The sequence below is a fragment of the Chlorocebus sabaeus genome, chromosome 10 (genome assembly GCF_047675955.1).
Source record: "Chlorocebus sabaeus isolate Y175 chromosome 10, mChlSab1.0.hap1, whole genome shotgun sequence".
Taxonomy (NCBI): Eukaryota; Metazoa; Chordata; class Mammalia; order Primates; family Cercopithecidae; genus Chlorocebus; species Chlorocebus sabaeus.
This window is the reverse complement of record NC_132913.1, coordinates 117,805,581-117,827,169: the sequence shown is the minus strand read 5'-3', so window position 1 is coordinate 117,827,169 and position 21,589 is coordinate 117,805,581. Positions and strand designations below refer to the sequence as shown.

General features: G+C 41.4%; 1 protein-coding gene across 2 annotated transcripts in view; it reads right to left on the bottom strand.

The window, feature by feature from the left end:
* The window catches only part of SP140 (SP140 nuclear body protein), an 82,964-nt gene that overhangs the window by 48,215 nt on the left and 13,160 nt on the right, over nucleotides 1–21,589 (bottom strand). Inside the window, exons 3-11 of one of the 2 annotated variants that reach the window (XM_073020131.1) lie at nucleotides 21,139–21,307; nucleotides 18,058–18,141; nucleotides 15,730–15,810; nucleotides 14,461–14,553; nucleotides 13,599–13,676; nucleotides 11,542–11,691; nucleotides 10,642–10,722; nucleotides 8,600–8,680; nucleotides 4,151–4,231 (exon numbers count right to left, since the gene is read on the bottom strand). In XM_073020131.1, the coding sequence (XP_072876232.1) occupies nucleotides 4,151–4,231; nucleotides 8,600–8,680; nucleotides 10,642–10,722; nucleotides 11,542–11,691; nucleotides 13,599–13,676; nucleotides 14,461–14,553; nucleotides 15,730–15,810; nucleotides 18,058–18,141; nucleotides 21,139–21,307 (898 nt within the window). Of the gene's footprint in view, nucleotides 1–4,150; nucleotides 4,232–8,599; nucleotides 8,681–10,641; nucleotides 10,723–11,541; nucleotides 11,692–13,598; nucleotides 13,677–14,460; nucleotides 14,554–15,729; nucleotides 15,811–18,057; nucleotides 18,142–19,764; nucleotides 20,760–21,138; nucleotides 21,308–21,589 lie in introns of those variants that run through there. The other variant, XM_073020132.1, reaches the window with a different exon arrangement.

Here is a 21,589-nt window from a genome sequence, read left to right as displayed (position 1 = left end):
GGAACCCTCCCTAATTCATTCTGTGAAGCCAGCATCACCCTAATACCAACACCAGGAAAGGACATAACCAAAAAAGAAAACTACAGGCTGATATCCTTGATGAACATAGATGCTAAAATCCTTAACAAAATACTCGCCAACTGAATCCAATGACATATCAAAAAGATAATCCACCATGATCAAGTAGATTTCATACCAGGGATGCAGGGATGGTTTAACATATGCAAGTCAATAAATGTGATACACCACATAAACAGAATTGAAAACAAAAATCACATGATCATTTCAACAGATGCAGAAAAAGCATTCAACAAAATCCAGCATCTCCTTATGATTAAAACTCTCAGCAAAATCAGCATACAAGGGACATACCTTAATGTAATAAAAGCCACCTATGACAAACCCACAGCCAACGTAACACTAAATGCGGAAATGTTGAAAGCATTCCCTCTGAGAACTGAAACAAGACAAGGAAGCCCACTCTCACCACTCCTCTTCAACATAGTACTAGAAGTCCTAGCCACAGCAATCAGACAAGAGAAAGAAATAAAGGGCATCCAAATTGGTGAACAGGAAGTCAAACTGTCACCATTTGCTGATGATGTGACTGTTTACCTTGAAATCCCTGAGGACTCCCCAAAAGCTCCTAGAACTGATAAAAGAATTCAGCAAACCTTTTGGATACAAGATTAATGTACACAAATCAGCAGCTTTTCTATACAACCACAGTGACCAAGCAGAGAATCAAATCAAGAACTCAACCCCTTTTACAATAGCTGCAAAAAAAGAAAAAAAACAAACTTAGGAATATACCGAATTAGGGAGTCGAAAGACCTCTATAAGGAAAACTACAAAATATTGCTGAAGGAAATCATAGACACCATGAACAAATGAAAATACATCCCATGCTTCATGGATGGGTAGAATCAATATTGGGAAAATGATCATACTGCCTAAAGCAATCACAAATTCAGTGCAATCCCCATCAAAATACTACCATTTTCTTCACAGAATTAGAAAAAAAATTCTAAAATTCACATGGAACCAAAAAAGAGCCTACAAAGCCAAAGCAAGACTAAGCAAAAAGAACAAATCTAAAGGCATCACACAACATGATTTCAAACTATACTATAAGGCCATAATCACCAAAACTGTGTGGTACTGGTACAAAAACAGACACGTAGACCAATGGAACAGAATAGAGAACCCAGAAATAAACCCAAATACTTACAGCCAACTGATCTTTGACAAAGCAAACAAACCATAAAGTGAGGAAAGGACACCCTATTCAACAAATGATGCTGGGATAATTGGCAAGCCACATGTAGGAGAATGAAACTGGATCCTCATCTTTCACCTTATAGAAAAATCAACTCAAGATGGATCAAGGACTTAAATCTAAGACCTGAAACTATAAAAATTCTAGAAGATAACATCAGAAAAACCCTTCTAACCATTGGCTTAGGCAAGGCTTTCATGACCAAGAACCCAAAAGCAAATGCAAGAAAAACAAAGATAAATAGCTGGGACTTAATTAAACCTAAGCACTTTTGCATGGCAAAAGGAACAGTCAGCAGAGTAAACAGACAATCCACAGAGTGGGAGAAAATCTTCACAATCTATACATCTGACAAAAGACTAACATCCAGAATCTACAATGAACTTAAACAAATCAGTAAGAAAAAAAAACCAAACAATCCCATCAAAAAGTGGGCTAAGGGCATGAATGGACAGCTCTCAAAAGAAGATATACAAATGGCCAACGAACATATGAAAAAATTGCTCAGCATCACCAACGATCAGGGAAATGCAAATCAAAACCAATGCAATACCACCTCACTCCTGTAAGAATGGCTATAATCAAAAAATAAAAAAAACAGTAGATGCTGGTGTGGATGCAGTGAACAGGAAACACTTCTACACTGCTGGTGGGAATGTAAACTAGTATAACTGCTATGGAAAACAGTGTGGAGATTCCTTAAAGAACTAAAAATAGAACTACCATTTGATCCAGCAATCCCACTACTGGTAACTACCCAGAGGAAAAGAAGTCATTATTCGAAAAAGATACTTGCACACGCATGTTTATAGCAGCACAATTCACAATTGCAAAATTGTGGAGCCAACCCAAATGCCCACCAATTGATGAGTGGATAAAGAAACTGTGGTATATATGTGTGTGATAATTGAAAGTCCCTACACTTCTATGAAAACTCATTATTGTTTGGCCATATGGTCAATAACAACCAGAATCATCCCAATTAATCAACAACAGCTTCTGGCCAGTACACAGGCCTCTGAAAGCCAGCCAACTATTCACTTCCCCCATGCTTCTGAAAGTCAGCCAGTTAGTAACAGCCACACTCCAGTGACCTGCTTTCACTAAAAGTCAGCTAACCACTAGCAAATCTCACTTCTGAAGGCCACCAGTCACCAAGATCCACACTTCCACAAACGTTCTCTGGTCAGAGAAACTGACCCACAAGTGCAACTGTCCCTTAATTGAACAATAAATTCAGCCTTTTGTTTGAGATTAAGTGGTAGCCCCTTGTTTTTTCTTTTTTTCTTCTGAGATGGAGTCTTGTCTGTCACCAGACTGGAGTGCAGTGGTGTGATCTCAGCTGACTGCAACCTCCACATCCCGGGTTCAAGCAATTCTCTTGTTTCAGTCTCCCGAGAAGCTGGGACTACAGGTGTGCTCGACCACACCCAGCTAATTTTTGTATTTTTAGTAGAGATGGGGTTTTGCCATGTTGGCCAGGCTGGCCTTGAACTCCTGACCTCAAGTGATCCACCTACCTTGGCCTCCCGAAGTGCTGGGATTACAGAGTGACCCACCGCACTCAGCCTAGGTGGTAGCCCCTTCTACTAGTGATACCTTTTTATTATTACTCTATGAAGGCATCTGTGGTTCTTGCTGGCTTTCTGGACTTTCTGTTCTTAACATCTCCTCTCCCTTACTGTTTTTTCCTCCTTCAGTGATGTGCTACATATGCTTTTCATATTGCCTTCGTTTCTCTTTTCTGGCCCTATTTTTCTGGATATCTCCTATCTTGTATTGTAGATTACATTCAAGTATTTTCCAGCTCTTGATAATGTTTCCTCATTTCTCCCTAATCTTTATTTATTTGTTAAATAAGAGTATCTTTCCATTGAACCTTGGGAGAGTCTCTTGGATTCCTAAAAACCCTTTGGGCATCCACATTGGACTCAGACTATGGGACCCCACCCCAACCCATGCCCACTCATAGAACTGAAAGCCTGTAAGGAGTCATCCAGGACGGTGGTCTCTGCTCTTTCTTTTTTCTTGAGTCTCATCAAACACCCGTGTCACATGCACTTCTGCGTTTCTGGCTCCTCAAAACATCAATAACAGCACCTTCCCTATCTAAGTCTTGAGGGTTTTGTGGGTAACACTTATCAGAGTACTCTGAAAAAACACTGCATGATCCAATGACAAAATGGGGAGTACTGGTCAAAAACAGCATTTAGTCTCATAAATAGTTTATCTAAATTCTGCCAGTTAGATGGTAGAATACCATTACACTGAAGGCTTTGTCAAGTTTGTGAAAAAATGATTAAAAGTATCTACCAGCAGAGGAATGACACCCTTTTTTATGTCCATAGAGGGAGTGAGAATAGAAATTTTAAATGAATTCAAATAATAGTATTGATAGCTATGAAAAATAAAGACAAAAGAGCATTGCTTCTTCCCACCGTATTTCTGACCTTTATTTCTTTACCTATAAAATAGGATTATGCAGTTTGCCTGCCCCCATCTTAAGGTTTTGTGAGGGTATCAGGAGATCTTATTTGGTAAAATATTTTAATACTGTAGTATTGAAAGGCATGAGAATATGAAGGAGGGAACACATTGCCTTGTCTTGGCGTATTTCAACTACCACTAGACTGTCTGAATACATATGTTCAAACAATAAATCCCATTCTGTTAAACATGGACTTTCGTGTAAAGATTCCTCCCTGCATTTCCCAAAAGATCCATGTACAGAAAATGTGAAAAATCTCAGGATATAATTGGATCCTTTCACTGTGAAGTATACGCAGAGGAAAGTCAACCAGGAAACACAAGCTCCAAATTCAACCTCCTGACACTCTGCAGCCCAGGGCCAAAAATCCTCCCCTTCCTTACCTGACCCACATCTTGCTAGGGAGCTAGAGGCTTCCTGGGGCTCTTCTCCATCACACATTTGCGAACAGTCATCACTGCCCTCTGCAGAAAGAAAAGAAATCCCTCAAGAAATTATGAAGAGAAAACTTAGTGAAGATGTCGGAAGCTGAAGTATCTCCTAGGTGGGGCTGTCCGCCACCCAGGCCCTCCTGACCTGTAGGTGGACACACTCCAGTTGCTGTCACCAAGGCTGAGAACCGTCCATCAGCTCACTTCCTGCCTGGACTCCTAATTCTCTCTCCTTCTCCCCCTCCCCCTTTCCTCTGCCCATTTCCTCTTTCTCTGCCCTGCTTTCCTGCTGCCAGTGGCTCCAGGTGCTTCTCTTTGTTTCCATATGTTTCTGCCCCCCTTCTTTGCTCCTGTCTTTTTCTCTTGCACCCCTGACTCTGCTCTTTACTGGCTTTCCCTATCTTGTTTATTTCCTTGTCACCCCCTTTTTAAAACTGGGTATAAGGAAAGGCATTCCTGGGACAGTGGAAATGAACCAGATAAGGAAGGGGATCAGGAACAGAGTGGGCCAAGGCAACACCACATACTACAGGGGAAGTGTGGCTCCAGGGCCCACATATAAAAGATCAGATCATAAAAGAGCAGCTCCTGAAACAACTGATGCCATTAGTAGAGACAAGACAGATGATATGGGCTGGGGCCCCATGAAGGGTGGAAGCCACAGAAATTCACAGGAAGGATAACTCATCTAATCCTGTGCAACAAAGATCACTAGGGGAAAAGATCTAAGGGGAAAAGAAAATGATCTGATTGATATCTTGCGAATAACAATTGTGTTAAAGCAGAAAACAATGAGTCTGATGAGTACAAGATCAAACAGGATATTCCTCCCTTTACTGAGAAAGCAAACCCTGGCGAAAGAGGAGTTTCTAAGTTCAGAGGAGGTGTTGGTTTCCACTGTGAAGTGTTCAGTTCCTGAAAGACATTGGAATAAGGAAGGTCCCAAGATAAACGTCTTCAGGCACACGGATGGAGGAGCTTGGAAGGGAGGCCTGCCTGGCAGACAGATATTAAACACTTTACAATCACTCCACTACGTGAGCAGATGAGTCTGCGGGGAAAGTATTCTTACCCTCTGAGTATGCTTCTGTGCCACTCTCTACCTAGAGGGACCTTAATCAGAAAACTCACTATTGACAGAGGTGCCGTTTGCTGGAAGCTGCTGCTGTCTAGTGACTCTGACTTCAGCTCTACAGGCCCTCAACCTGCTCCTTTCCTCCGACAATAGTTTGCACTCTTTATGGTTTCTCTAATTATTTTGATCTATCTCTTTCTCTGCATAGTTGAATCTGTGCTTCCTTCCAACATTGTTGTCATTTGTATTTGCCTCCATTTGTATAATTTTCTCTAACTTTTCTCTCTGCCTCTTATTTCTTATTGAGGTTATCCTCTTTCTATTTTGTCTTTTACTTTCTCCTTTTCTGTCTGTTTCCTTGGATTTTACCTTGCCTTCTTAGATGCCATAATTTTATATATTTTCCTCACTCTCAAAGTTCTCTTCTCCCAGGTTGGAAAAGTTCTTCCATTTACGCAGGGGCTATAAAACCACATATGCTTTGCTTGTCAATTCCATCCCAAGGGTCTTCCACATGACTTTTCTCAACTGCAAGCATTCAACCATTCACAAAACTTATGTCTGTGTTCCTGATACTTCTGGAAGTAGGCTGAAAACAATCTCCCTGCCTCAATTACCATAACCTGCTGATATTTAGGTTTAATGTGTGTTTACTATCATCACCCAGGCATTTCTTCTCTGGTGCCCCCAGCCTAACTCTGGCATATTCTGTCTCCCTATATTCTCCATGCAGCAATATGGTCTCCACTCAGGGACTCACCTTACCTTGATCCTTTGTCTCTCACAAGTTACAAAAAAGCCCAAAAGAAAATTGACATAATTCCATATGTATGTATGCGAATGTGAAGAAGGGAAGGGTAGGATGGGAGAAAGGGAAGTATTTTTTCCATGCCAACTGGAAAACAAAGAAGTACTCAAATATCTAAAAATGTAAATCATAATTAACTTCTCCTTCATCTGGTAGTAGACAGAGCCCCTTCTCTGGTTCTCCTTCATTAGTGATTTGGGGAGTCTTTAGATCCAAGTTCTCTGCAGAGAAACAAGAAACTGACGGACCACAGAGGGTGACGTGGACACAGACCTCAGTGCGTTCACGCCATCCAAGATGGGCAAACGCTGACAGCCACCCTCGTCTTGTTCCGCCTTTTCTCCATCTTGTTGCATCTCCTCTTTCTCCTTCTCTCTAATTCTCAGTGTCCTCCTCACAGTTCTGCCTCCACAGTTCCCTCCAAGTTGGGCAGCGCTTGGATTGTCTGGTCTTCTCTCCAACTGGCTTCTTCTGCTTCCTGTTTCTATCTCTTTTTTCTTTTTTAGTGATATTGTATCTCTTTTCTGTTATTTCTTTAGCTTTTATTCTATATCCATCCTATGCCAAAGGGCAGACTCTATTTCCATGCTGTGTTTCCATGATTTCCCTTCCCTCCCACTAGTATTTTTTTCCCCGCTTAAAGCCTTATATTGGTCCCTGGTCCACTCCTCCGGGAACCTGCAGAACTCCTTGGGCTTCTTTCTATTCTGACCCTGTGACCCTGCCCTGAACCCCCAGCTAGCCTTGCACAACCATCACCCAATGACAAATCCAGAACACTGGTGCTCACTCTTCCTTTTCTACTTTGCCTTTGCGATAATATCCTGCTTGCATTTCTGTGCTTTATTTCCCAGTCTCTAAGATAGACGTTCAGCTGTTTGCATACCGATGTTTAAGAGTTTGGGAGGGTAAAAGGAGCTCTTGTGCAATCCAGTCATCTGACTGAGACTGTCAGAAACCTTGTGCACCTGCTCTCCCACCCCATGTTGGCACTCTCATTTTCACCCTTGACACACGTCTCTGCTGCTTGTGTTTCTACCTCTGTCTCTTGGCACTGGAGTCTCTTGGTACTTCTCTTTGTCTTGGTTTCTTTTTCTGGGACTGCTCCTGCCTCCCTCATTTCCCTCCTGCATCCCTGGTCCTGTGCTTTATGTCCTTGCCCCACTTTATACCTATTGAGGCACATGAAGGTATACACTTATATCTTCATACACCTTCATAGAGCGCTACTCTATGAAGGCAACTGTCCTTCTCTGTGGCTCTCTGGACTTTCCCTTCCAAACATCTCTCCCTGACTATCTGTCTCTCTCCTCCAGTGATGTGCTGTGTCTACTTCGCACATTCTATCTCTGTTTATCTTTTCTGGCTCTATTTTTCTGGATATCTCTTATCTCGTATCATAGATTATATTTACATACTTTCTAACTCTCAATAATTCCTCCACTCCTCTGCTTAAGCTTGCTTTATTTGTTAATAAAAGTCTCTTTACATTAAACCCTGGTAGAGTCTCTTGGATTCCTAAAAGCCCTTTGGGTTTCCACATTGGACTCAGTCTATGGGACCCCACCCCAACCCATGCCTGCCTCACAGAACTGGAAGCCTGTAAGGAGTCATCCAGGACACGCCAGGACAAAAGTCACTTCCAAGACGAAAGTCTCTGCATTTCCTTCCTTCTCAGGTGTTAACAAACACCGGTGTTACATGTACTTCAGTGTTTCTGGCTCCTCAAAACAACAATAACAGCACTTTTCCTGCCTAGATCTTGAGGTTTCTGAGGGTAAAAATGTAACACTTAAGAGAGTCCTCTAAAGACATACTGCATGATCCAATGACATAATGAAGAGTACTGGTCAAAAATAGCATTTAGTCTCATAAAGAGTACATCTGAATTCTGTCAATTAGAGGGTAGGATACCATTTCTTTGAAGGCTTTGTCAAGTTTATGATGAAATGATAAAAAGTATCTACCAGCAGAGGAATGATAAACTTTTTCATTCCCAAAGAAAAAGTGAGTGAGAATAGAATTTTAAATTCAAGTCATACTATTGATAGCGATGAAAAATAAAGGCAAAGAGCATTTTCTCCTCCTAGCATATTCTGACCTATATTTCTTCATCTGTAAAATAAGATTACCCAGTTTGTCAGCCCCCATCTTAAGGTTTTGTGAGGGTATCAGATCTTATTCAGTAAAATATTTTAATGCTTTAGTATTAATAGACATGAGAATATGAAGGAGAGAACACATTGCCTTACTTTGACATAATCCAACTACCACGTGATTATCTAAACACATACTTTCAAACAATAAAACCCATTCTGTTAAACACAGACTTCTATATCAAGATTCCTCCCTGCATTTCCCAAAAGATCCGTGTATAGAAAATGTGAAAAATCTCAGATTTAACTGCATCCTTTCACTGTGAAGTATACTTGGAAGAAAGACAATCAGGAAACACAAACTCCAGATTCAACCTCCTGATACTCTGCAGCCCAGGGCCAGAAATCCTCCCCTTCCTTACCTGACCCACATCTTGCTAGGGAGCTAGAGGCTTCCTGGGGCTCTTCTCCATCACACATTTGCAAACAGTCACCACTGCCCTCTGCAGAAAGAAAAGAAATCCCTCAAGAAATTATGAAGAGAAAACTCAGTGAAGATGTGGGAAGCTGAAGTATCTCCTAGGTGGGGCTGTCCGCTACCCAGGCCCTCCTGGCCTGTAGGTGGGTTCCCCTGGTCTGTAGGTGGACACACTCCAGTTGCTGTCACCAAGGCTGAGAACCATCCATCAGCTCACTTCCGCCTGGACTCCTAATTCTCTCTCCTTCTCCCCCTCCCCCTTTCCTCTGCCCATTTCCTCTTTCTCTGCCCTGCTTTCCTGCTGTCAGTGGCTCCAGGTGCTTCTCTTTGTTTCCATGTATTTCTGCCCCTCTTCTCTGCTCCTGTCTCTGCTCCTGATTCTGCTCTTTACAGGCTTTCCCCATCTATTTCTTTGTCACCCCCTTTCTCGTACTGGGCATCAGAAAAGGCATCCCTGGGATGGTGGAAATGAACCAGATAAGGAAGGGGATCAGGAAAAGAGTGGGCCAGGGCAACACCACATAGTACAGGGGAAGCGTGGCTCAAGGGCCCACATATAAAAGAAAGATCAGATCATTACAGCTCCCAAAACAATTGATACCATTAGTAGACATGAGACATATGATATGGGCTGGGGCCCCATGAAGGGTGGAAGCCACAGAAATCCACAGGAAGGATAACTCATCTAATCCTGTGCAACAAACATTACCACATCGAAGGGGAAAATAATGATCTGATTGATATCTTGCAAATAACAATTGTGCTAAAGCAGAGAAAAAGAGTCTGATGAGTACAACAGCAAACAGGACATTCATCCCTTTACTGAGAGAGCAAACCCTGGAGAAAGGGGAGTTTCTGGGTTCAGAGGAGGTGTTGGTTTCCATTTTGGCTGTGTTTAGTTCCTGAAAGACATCACAATGGGGAAGGTCCTGGGATAAATATTTTCAGGCACATGGATGGAAGAGCTTGGAAGTCAGGTCTGAAAAGCAGATATGTACACGAGAATCATTCTACTACCTGAGCAGATGAGACTGGGGAAAGAGTATTCTTACGCTCTGAGTGTGCTTCCATGTCACTCTCAACCTAGGGGGACCTGAATCGGAAAACTCACTATTGACAGAGGCGCCCTTTGCTGGGAGCTGCTTGTGCATAGTGACTGACTTCAGCTCCGCAGGCCCTTGACCTGCTCCTCTACTTGGATAAAAGTTTCCACTCCTTACAGGTTCTTTAATTATTTTGATCTGTCTCTTTCTCTGCATAATTTCTTTGGTGCTTCCTTCTCATATTGTTGTTATTATTGTATTTGCTGCCATTTGCAGAATTTTCTCTAATTTTTCTCCTTGAGGTTATTCACTTTCTATGTGTCTTCTACTTTCTCCTTTTCTGTTTCTTTGGGTTTTATCTTATGCTCCTAGATGCTGGTAAAATATCCCTTATTTTATGTATTTTCCTCATTCTCAAAGTTCTTTTCCCTCAGGTTGGAAAAGATCTTCTGTTTACACAAGGGCTATAGCGCCACAGGTCCTTCCCTTGTCAGTGCCATCCCCAGGGTCTCCTACATGACTTTCTCAATTGCAAGACTTCGGTCTTTCACAAAACATGTCTGTGCTCCAGATCCTTCTGGAATTAGGCTGAAAACATTCTCCCCTGCTTCAGTTGCCATAATCTGCTGTTATGTAGGTTTAATGTGTGTTTAATAACATCACCCAGGCACTTCTCTGGCGCCCCAGCCTACCTCTGGTATATTCATTCTTCCTATGTACCCCATGCAGAAATATGGTCCCCATTCAGGGGCTCAGCTCACCTTGATCCTTTGTCTCTCTCACAGTTTTCAAAAAGGCACAACAGAAAGTTGATATAATTCCATCTGTATGCATGCAAATGTGAAGAAGGGAAGGGTAGGATGGGAGAAAGGGAAACTTTTTTTCCATGCCAACTAGAAAACAAAGATGTACTGAAATATTTAAAAACTTAAATCAGAATTACCTTCTCCTTCATCTGGTAGACAGAGCCCCTTCTCTGGTTCTCCTTCATTAGTGATTTGGGGAGTCTTTAGATCCAAGTTCTCTGCAGAGAAACAAGAAACTGACGGACCACAGAGGGTGACGTGGACACAGACCTCAGTGCGTTCACGCCATCCAAGATGGGCAAACGCTGACAGCCACCCCCGTCTTGTTCCGCCTTTTCTCCATCTTGTTGCATCTCCTCTTTCTCCTTCTCTCTAATTCTCAGTGTCCTCCTCACAATTCTGCCTCCACACAATTCCCTCCTAGCTGGGCAGCACTTGGATTGTCTGGTCTTCTCTCCAACTGGCTTCTCCTGCTTCCTGTTTCTAAGTATTTTTTCTTTTTCAGTAATACTGTATCCCTTTTCTGTTATTTCTTTAGCTCTTATTCTATATCCATCCTATGCCAAAGGGCAGGCTCTATTTCCATGCTGTGTTTCCATGGTTTCCCTTCCCTTCCACTAGCATTTTTTTTTTTCCCTTAAAGGCTTATATTGGTCCCTGGTCCACTCCTCCGGGAACCTGCAGAACTCCTTGGGCTTCTTTCTGTTCTGACCCTGTGACCCTGCCCTGAACCCCCAGCTGACTTTGCACAACTATCACTCAGTGACACATCCAGGACACTGGTGCCCACTCTTCCTTTTCTACTTTGCCTTTGTGATAATATCCTGCTTGCATTTCTGTGATTTATTTCCCAGTCTGTAACAGACGTTTAGCTGTTTGCATACCGATGTTTAAGAGTTTGGGAGGGTAAAAGGAGCTCTTGTGCAATCCAGTCATCTGACTGAGACTGTCAGAAACCTTGTGCACCTGCTCTCCCACCCCCTGTTGGCACTCTCATTTTCACCCTTGACACACGTCTCTGCTGCTTGTGTTTCTACCTCTGTCTCTTGCCGCTGGACTCTCTTGGTACTTTTCCTTGTCTTGGTTTCTTTTTCCGGGACTGTTCCTGCCTTCCTCGTCTCCCTCTTTCTTCCCTGGTGCTGCGCTGTATGTCCTTGCTGCATCTGTCATCCTGTTGCTTTCTAGAACTAGGGATCAAAAAAGGCATATCTGAGAGTGTCTGTAATTACCATATGATTTCACTAGATTAGTGAGCATGATGGAGATTGTAGTGAAACAAGATGACTTTTCCAAGCACAGGGCTAAGCCTTTAGGAAGGCTCAGATGAGAAAAAGTCATCAGAAAATGACAATGACTAGAAAATCTGTATATAAACCTTGAAGTAATTGCAGGAGAGGCAGACATGAAGCTGGAGCCCTGGGGAAAAGATAGATTTAATCCTTATGGCCCCAAGTAGTTACTGATTTAAAGTAGAAATGTAAGATAAGCCAACTTCCATTTTTGAAAGAGTTGTTTGAGTTGGAAAGAATGGATGTGAGAAGTACAAGATCAGAGGAAAGATGTGAGTCTAGAGGCTGTTGCTCCAGTCCAAGAGAGAGATCTTACCAGAGTTTTTGTGTTGGGGTGGAAGGAAATGGACAGGTGAGGTATGTAGAACTCACTAAAAGTCTACTGGATGGTTGATGGGGTGCTTAAGTTGAGGGAGGTGAGGAGAGTCATGAGTGGCTCCTAGGTTTCTGCTTGAAGAATGGAGTAATAGTGTTTCATCCTGAGATAGGGAACACTGGGAGAGAAGTCAGATCTGTGTCAGGAAAGATGGTATGTACGATCTTGGAGGTGTCTTGTATTGAGGTTCTTGAAAAACATGCAAATGAAGAGGTCTTTCAAATACCTTCGTGAACATATTCAGGTACTCAGATGAATGAACTTAGAAGATAAATCTGGACATATGTGTTTTGAAATCATTAAGTTATAGATGGGAGAGACATGAAAGCCTCAGGGGGAGGCTGGCTGCTTCTGAGGACATTACAGGTGCCATTTTGATAGCTTGGGAACACCCTCGTGAAAACTCACTGCTAACATGTCTCATTCTTGGGCCAGAAATTATTTCTGTCTAGTGAATCTTCTTTCCATCCCTACAATGTCCCACATCGTTCCCCATCTCTTGCAAGCAGTTTTCACTCTCTGCTAACTTTTCACTTATTCTCCTTTCTCTTTTTCTCTGTGTGTAACTTTTATGCCTCTCCTCCACTGTCTCTGTCTTCGAGCATTTTTCTTCTCTCTGTTCCTCTCATAATATTTTCTCCACCTTTTAATTCCTGTGCCTTATTTAATAATCAAGTTTATCTCCTTTCTTCCATGGCACTCGTTTCCATGCCTATATCTGTTCTCTCTAATTAGCTTTCTGTTCCTAATTTTTCAATTTAAATTTAATTTTAATTTAAATTTCAGTCTTTCTGTATATTCTGTCTTATTTTTCTCCCATACCATCAAAGGTCTCATCTTTTGCCATTAACAAAGGGGCAAGGACTCTTCCCTTTGTGAAGCTCATTTCAACAGTTTTTCACTGAGTTTTCTATATTGCAATATACTCATTATATCCATGCTCTTGGCATAACCTTGAGAAAATAAGTTGAAAATTATCTCCCCTTCCTTATAACCCAATGTGATATTATTACCCAAATATTACCCAACATGGTAATATTTGAATCCCATGACTATTTAGGTAAAACTGGCAGTCACTCAGATCTCTCTTTATTTAATGATTCAATCGATATTTTCCTTTCCCTCTCTCTTTCCCTATGTCCTATATGCAGGAAAGCCCCAACCAGTCTGAGATCATCCTTCTTTTGCTACTTGTCTCTCTCAAGGAAAGCAGGAAGAAGCTGGGCATAGACTGTCTGTGTCTGTATGTGGGGAGGGATGCATGGATGAATGGCTGGCTGGCTGGCTGGATGGATGGATGAATATGTGGATAGATGGATGGATATATGGATGAATACATGAATAGATGGGGGAATGGGAAGGGAGATGAAAGAGTAGGTGTTTTTGTATGTTGACAGAATAACAAAGCTTTAATTTAAATCCTAATTACCTTCCGTATCATAAGGCAGTAATGTGGGCATTTCATCTGATTCTCCTTCATCTGTTTGTATAGCAAGTTCACAGGACACTGAGGAGCGAAAGAGGAACATGACAGACAATTGACAGTGACCTGGACACCTACCTGGATCCATGCTGAGCTCTAATGTTCAGGTGTAGAACTGCTCCCTGGGGATAAAGGTATCTTTGCACCAAACAAAAATGGCTCCACTTCTTCTAGCACCTTGTCGGACCCCTTTCCCCTCTCTCCCTCTCTCTTCTTCTCTTTTTCCTCCCTCTAACCCTTTCTTTACACATTGCTGCGTCTGCACCATAAACCAACTCCAAGATCTCTTTGACTTGACTTCCTCTTCCTGACTTCTACCATTTCTTTGCATTTCTGTCTCTTTCCTCCTTCGTGATGTTTGTTACCTCTTTGCCCCATTATATCCCTATTCATTCTTTTAACTTTGTCACTTCCACTTTGTCTCTTCTGTATATAGTATTTCATTATTCCCAAATAATCCTTGGCAAGTAAGTTTAAAATTCTCTCTCTTTTCTCAAGCCCCATCCTGGTAGTATTTAGATTCCATATTCATGTAGATAAAATTGGGCCCACCTAGGCAATACCATTTGGTGCCTCCAATCAGAGTAATTTTTATTACTCTGTATGCTTAAGCTCTCTGCCCAGGAGCCCCTCCACTAAAGGACTTAGCCGTCCTTTACCTCCTGCCTCCCACACACCTGGGGAAAACAACCACAGGCTGAATGAAAGTGTGTTACAGGGGTGGTGGTGGAGAGAGAAGGAAGTGTTGCTTGCCTAGAGATAGGCCAACTAATTTAATGAGATAATTGGTCATTTAAATCATAATTACCTCCCCCACCTGGTAGTAGACTGGGTGCATCTTCTACGTCTCCTCCATCAGCATTTGGGAGGGCTAATTGCTCACAAGACTCTGAAGAGAAACCTGGAAATAAATAACAAGGCACAGTGATGAGAGCACAGACCTCAGGATGTTCCTGCTGAATCCTGGTGTTCAGCACTCAAGTGAGCTTCTCTTTGCAAAAAAAACACCATTGCTCCAAGGACCTCGCCTGAGCCCCACCACAGCCTTGCTCTGCCTGTTTTCCTTCTGGTCATCTCTCTGCCACCTCCTTTCTCCTTCTCATTTTTTGGTCGCCACATGCTCTTGCTTCTACACCATGAAGCACTGACCATCTCCTTGACTCCCTGGGATTTCCTCTCTTTTTCTTTTCTGTTCATCTTCAATGCCCTCCATCACATTTTCCTACTTGTGTCTCCATTTTTCTTTCTGGTTCTCTTCTTCTGGATTTCTTGCATCCGCACGGCAGGTTCCAATCTTACCATTTCTCTTTGCTTTCCCCTGCTCTGGCCACGGAAATGCTTTTGTTGAATAAGAGTCTCTTTGCACCAGGCCCTAGCCCACTCCCCTAAGAACCTGCAGGTCTCCTTGGGTCTCCTGTGTGAACTCCGATCCATGACCCTGGCTACCCTGATCTCTGTCAAACTCACACAACCATCACTGCAGTGAGTCAGCAGGAATGTGGGTCATGTTCTTGCTTGACTAATTTGACCTGGTAAAAGACCTTACACCTTTCTATGCTTCTACTTCTACTTTATTTAGCTATAAAATAGAAATAAGCAAAAGTGTATCCATCTAAATTCATAAACTGTGGAGATAAAATGACATCTTGTTTGCCAAAATTCTTTGAACAATAACCATGTAAGATAGTAACACAATGGAAAATATTTGGCAAAAATTATTTAGTTTTTTGAGTAGTTGGTCTGATGGAACATGTTTCTTATGAAGGCTTTCTATAGTGAGGGACAAAATAATAATAGTAACAAACAACAATAGTTTTTATCCTCTAGAGGAAATAAATGGTGGGTAGGTATAATCAAGTTTTTATTGTTAGTAGACATGAAAGACATCATCCTTCTCTAGCATATTTCTACTATAACATACTCTTAGGAACATTTAGCAGAATTATGGGATCTGAGGACAAAATGGATCTTTGGCCTGTGGAATGTGCTCAGAGTAAAATGCATCAGGAAACACCAGCTCTGAATTCCACCTCCTGACACCCTGAAGGTCAGGAAGAGCAAGTCACCCCTTCCTTACCTGGCTCACACCTTGGTGAGGAGCTCAAGGCTTCCTGAGGCACTGCTACATCACCCATTTCATGATCGGCATTGCTGTTCTCTGCAGAAAGGAATGAAATCCCTCAGATGTCTTGATTTACGGTCAAGAAGGCATCAAAACAAGAAAATAAATAATGAAAAAACTAAGAAAGCCTGATACACTGGAAGGTCCCCACTCCCCAAACAACCTGACCTTAGGATTAAGTCCTTCAGTAACCTTCACCAGAGGCTGAGAATAATTCATCCATTGCGGGGGAATCTTTCTTTCCTCACACCTTGTTCTCTTTCACATTTTCTCACTCAAGTCTTTCCATCTGTTTCTGTACATTTCCTCAATCTCCGCCTGTTTTTTTCTGTGGATGTTTCTTGGAGCCTCTCTTTCCTAGATGCATTTCTCTCTTCTCTGCTCTTGCAAATTTTTCTCTCGCTTTCTCTGATACCACTCTTTCTCTCCCATCCTTAGCCTCTCAACTGTGCCTTTCTACCTTTCTCTAAAGAAAGATCTCCCTTTGATCATATATTCTAAGTAGGATTTAGCTGGATTGGAGAAGGATAAATGGAAAATAGTGGGACAGGAAAACAATTCTAAGTAAGGCAGCAAAGAGAAAACATAGGGAAAGGCTCAGTTTGAAAGAGAAATTTAACAATTGAAATTATTGGCGGAAATTTTATTTTACCTTGAAGTAATACTTCAGGAGGCAGGCGATTAAGCTGGAGAAGTAAGCAGGTGGATCATTGTGGATGCCTTTGGATTTTACTTAAAAACCCATTTATTTAATCCTTAGTGTATTAAGGAGGTAAGTAGGAAAATGATACAACCTAAGGTGCATTTTAAAATATCCCATCTAGTTGAAGTGCAAATAACACATTTGATGGAAGCAAGATTAGAGGGAGGAGATGAGCAAAGGATGTTGCCCTGAGAATCATGAGAGTGATGGAGATCTAGACCAGAGACCTGGTCTTGGGGATGCAAAGATGGACAGGCCAGAGGCAACCTGAAGATGAAATTATTACATTGGCTGCATAACTGGCATGTATTTGAGGGCAAGGGAGGAGTCATCCATGATGACTAGGTTTCCAACTTGAAAAACCATGGGACAATAGTGATCCATCTCTGGGAGAAAGAGTGCTGTGGAGGAGTTAGATCTAACTTGAGCAATGAAGATGTTGCTTTTAGTTCTCAATGTACCAAGTTTAAGGTTCTTGAAAAAATTCAAGTGTAGATGTCTATCCGACCCATGAGTAAAGGTCCTCGGGCCCATGAATAAATGTACTCTAAAGATAATTTAGAGTGAAGATTTGTGCTTGGGAATCATTGGACTATTCTGGGAGAGGCCTATGGAAATCTGAGTATGATGTAAGTGCCACTTTGATTTGGGAAGAGTTCAATCTGAAAACTTATGGTTCATGGAGCCAACCCTTGTAAAGTTGCTGATATCCAGTGCTCTTAACTCAAACCTACACTGTCCCAGTCTGCTTCTCTCTCCCTTTTATCCACTTTTCACTCTCAAGTGATTTTACAACCTTTTTTTCTTAACTCTTTATCTACATAGTTGCCTCTGTACCTCTTCATTTTCCCCATTTCTTGGTATTTATTTTCCTCTCATCTTTCTTTTTCCATATACTTCTCTCTCCATTTTCACCTCTGATCCTTGGCAGATGTTTCAGTTTACGTTTTCTCTGCTGTGTCTTATACTTCCTCTCTTTCCATTTCTGTTTCTCCCATTTCACTTTGATCTTCTATCTGCCAACACCATTTCAGTTTTGTCTCCCTGCGCAATTCTATCTTTCAGGCTCCCCTGTCTCTCCATATCAAAAACTCCCCTCTTGGACTGTGACCACAGTACTAGGGACCCCTAACTGGCCAACTCTGTAAGGAACATCTCTCACCTGAATCTGATATGACTTAGGTTATTTCTGAGTTTCTCTTAATAGTTCTATGAAATTAATTAAAAATAATCCCCTTATCTCAACCTGGGAGGGTAGGGAGGGTAGGATTTTTATGTTCCCTTAGAAGATGGAATCCATTCATGTAATTTGTCATGTATTATTCTCTGTCTACCTTTCCCATTTTCTCTTTTTATATTCTCCACCAATGGAGACTCCATCTATTCAAGAGATCAGATCTCCTTTTTCATTGGTTCTCTCACACTTGCTGGCAGATAAGGGCAGGTACATGCCTGTGTGAGGGGAAGAGTACTGGGAGATAACAGGGGGCTAAGATAGGAGAGAAAATACAAGCTTTGCCTCCATGAAGACAAGGAAGCAAAACTTTAATAAGGGCATTGATCAGTTAAATGATAGTTACCTTGTTTACCATATGGTAGTAATCTGGGTCTGTCTTCTAACTCGCTTACATTATTCATTTGGAGAGGTGGGTGTTCATAGCATACTGAGGAAAACAATGTGAAAATTACCAAACTCAAATAGCGACCAGAGGAGAGACCTCAGTGTGCTTAAGCTGAACTTGATGTCCAAGCCCCAGGATCTCCTGCCCCCGAGGTCCAACAGAGCCTTGTTCCCCTTTATTTCATTGAGATGCACATATCTTAAGTGTAAATCATTGTGAAACCAACATCCCAGTCAAGATTCAGAACATTTCCACCATCCCAGAAAATTGCTTTGTGCTTAAGACACCACTATTCTGGTTCCTATCACCAGCAACAGCTCCTTCCTTTCTGGCACTGTACTTGTCTGTATTGTCTGTACTTGTACTCATATAAATAGGATCATGCAGTATGTACTCTTACAACTTGCTTATTTCGCTCAACATTATGTTTTTGAGATTTATCCATGTTGCTCTGTGTGATAACGGTTCATTGTTTTTATTGGTGAACAGTATTATACTCTATAAATTAGTCATAGTTTATCTACTCGCCTGTTGATGAGCATTTGGGTTGGTTCCAGATTTTAGTTATTATGAATAAAGCTGCCATAAACATTCTTATACAAATCTTTGGATGAACGTATTTTTATTTCTCTCATGTAAATACCTAGGAGTGAAACTGCCAAGATCATAGGTTAGATTTAACTTTACAGGAAATTGCCAGGCACTTTCCCAAAGTGGTAGCTATCATTTTACATTCCTACCAGCAAGGGATGGGCGGTCCAATTGTTCCACATTCTCATCTGTGCTTGGTATTGTCAGTCTTTTTAATTTTAGCAATTCTAGTGAGTGGATGATATCTCACTATGACTTTAATTTGCATTTCCCTCATGATTAATAATGTCATACACTTTATGTTCTTGCTGGACATTTTGTATCTCCTGTTCTGAAATGTCTGTTCAAATCATTTGTCCATTTTTTGAATTGGTGATGTGTCCTTTTATCATTCATTTATTGGAGTTATTCATATTTTGTAAGTACAATCCTTTGTTAGATATGTGTATTGCAAATATTTTCTCCCAGTCTATGGCTTGTTTTTTCCTTTTCTTAATGGTGACTTTGGATGCGTAGTTTTTAATTTGGTGACACCCAACTTACCAAGTTTTTCTTTTATGATCCATGATTTTTTGTGTCCTGTATAGCTAATTACTGCCTACTCTCAGTTTGCAAAGACAATGTCTCATGTTTTCTTCTAGAAGCTTTATACTTGTAGTGTTAACTTCTAGATTTGTGATCCAACTTGAATTATTTTTTGTGGATGTTGTGTAGTATAAGCAGAGGTTTCTTTTTTCTTTTTTTTTTTTCAATCTTTTTACAGTTCATTCTACTTCTGCCCATTTCTCCAATTTCTACTCATAGTCTGAGGCAGTGGGCAGTGGTGAGCCTCAGGTGCCTGTTACCCAAACACAGGAAGTGCCAGATACTAACATATGAGATGTGGATGCTGGGGCCAGGGGGATCCCCACAGTCCACAGAGAGAATCAGAGCCCCTGAGATTTGAGCAGTAGAAGTAACATCATTCCCTTCATTGCCACAGCCTGGAACACCCTGGTTAAAATACAAATATTGACTCAAAATTTGTGCCTAGGTACAGTTGGCTTGGGATCCGTGGATTCACCCAACCTCAGATTGAAAATATGGGAAAAAATTAAAAATAATAAAAGGCCAGGCATGTTGGCTCATGTCTATAATCCCAGCATTTGGGGAAGCCAAGGCAGGTAGATCACCTGAGGTCAGGGGTTCAAGACCAGCCTTGCTAACATGGTGAAACCCCGTCTCTACCAAAAATACAAAAAAAATTAGCCAGGTGTGGTGGTGGGTGACTGTAATCCCAGCTACTCAGAAGGCTGAGGCAGGAGAATCACTTGAACCCAGGAGATGGGGGTTGCAGTAGCCAAGATCACACCACTGCACTCCAGCCTGGGCGATAGAGTGAACTCCGTCTCAAAAAATAAATAGATAAAATAACAATACAAATTTAACAACTATTTACATAGCATTTACATTGTATTAGGTATTGTAATCTAGAGATGATTTAAAGTATACTGGTGCATGTGCATAGGTTATACACAAATACTATGCCATTTCATATAAGGGACTTGAGCATCCAGGACTGAGGGTGGTGCGTATTCCTGAAACCAATCCCTCGTGGATACCAAAGGAGGCATGCACAGTATTTGATTTCCTCTAGACCTTTCTCTGACTTGGATGTACCATAATATGAAAACGAGATACCTCTTTTTTGAATCAAGGTATAGTATTCACGAATCAACACATCCCATTCTTCATACTGACTTCTTTTACTTTTCCCCTGTTTAAATGCCCGTTATTGCTTCTTTATTTTCCAAAAACTAAACTCCAGATTCACTAGCACAGGGTGTCAAGCCCTCCAGAATCCACTCCAAGTTCTTTCTCCAGAATCGGCTCCCAAACCCTCCCCCTCACACTCTGCAATTCAACCACATGGTTCTGAAAGGCCCCCACCAACCCCCTTTTCTGTCTTCATAGCTTTCATATGCAGCTCCTCCTCAGTGTATCAGTATGTACTGGGCTCTCTTCGTGACTTCTCCAGTCTTCATTTGGAGAAACAAGTTGACGCAGGACTGCACTGAATGATACATTTTCTAATACAAAGAAAATTGTTTTATCTTTGAATGTATCTGCAAATATCAGAGAGGCTTTCCTCCTTTCCTGTGAAAAGGCATCACTCATGTCTTCCTTGAAAAAAATGGAGACTTCAGTCCTACGTTTTACAGCATCAAAATCAAGTCCTGGCTGAGCAACCATTTGCAGGATTACTTGGTTAACATCTGTCACTCCCACTATATGTAAACTCCATAAGGACACGGGACATGTGTGTTTTTTCATCATTATATTCCCCCTGGGCTTGGCATGTAATAGTCACTCAGTCAAACCTTTGTCAAATATGAATGAAGAGTGAATGAATGAATTAATGAACGAAATGGGCTTGAATCCCCCAAAGCTGTTGAGAGCTATAGTTACCATTTTGGAAGCTTCTATAAATCTCGTTTAAATCAGGATAGGCCATCAGGTTAATCCTGCTGAACAACGCTTCCAGATGTGACCAGCCAAACGTCTTCTCCAGTTCACTGAGTACACAATACATCACTCTTGTCACTGGGACCAGGTTTCTAAAAGCTTCTTGAAAATGCTTAAAAATATTAAATGGAGAATTATGTAGCTAGAGATTTATGGGTTCCAAAAGACTCTTAGGTAGTAGATAGAACATCTGTTCTCTTGTGAAATGCTAGAATTTTGCATATATTTGGATGACTTCTTAAATGTCCTCCACCATAAAAATACACTCTTAATTTTTTGAACCTGACTCTCTGACATTGTTGTACACTTAAGAGGAGAGAGTAATTTTAAATAATAAATGTGGGTTCAAAGTTGAATGTTGTGTGTGGCTTTAGAGCCTGGCCAGGTTATTTCA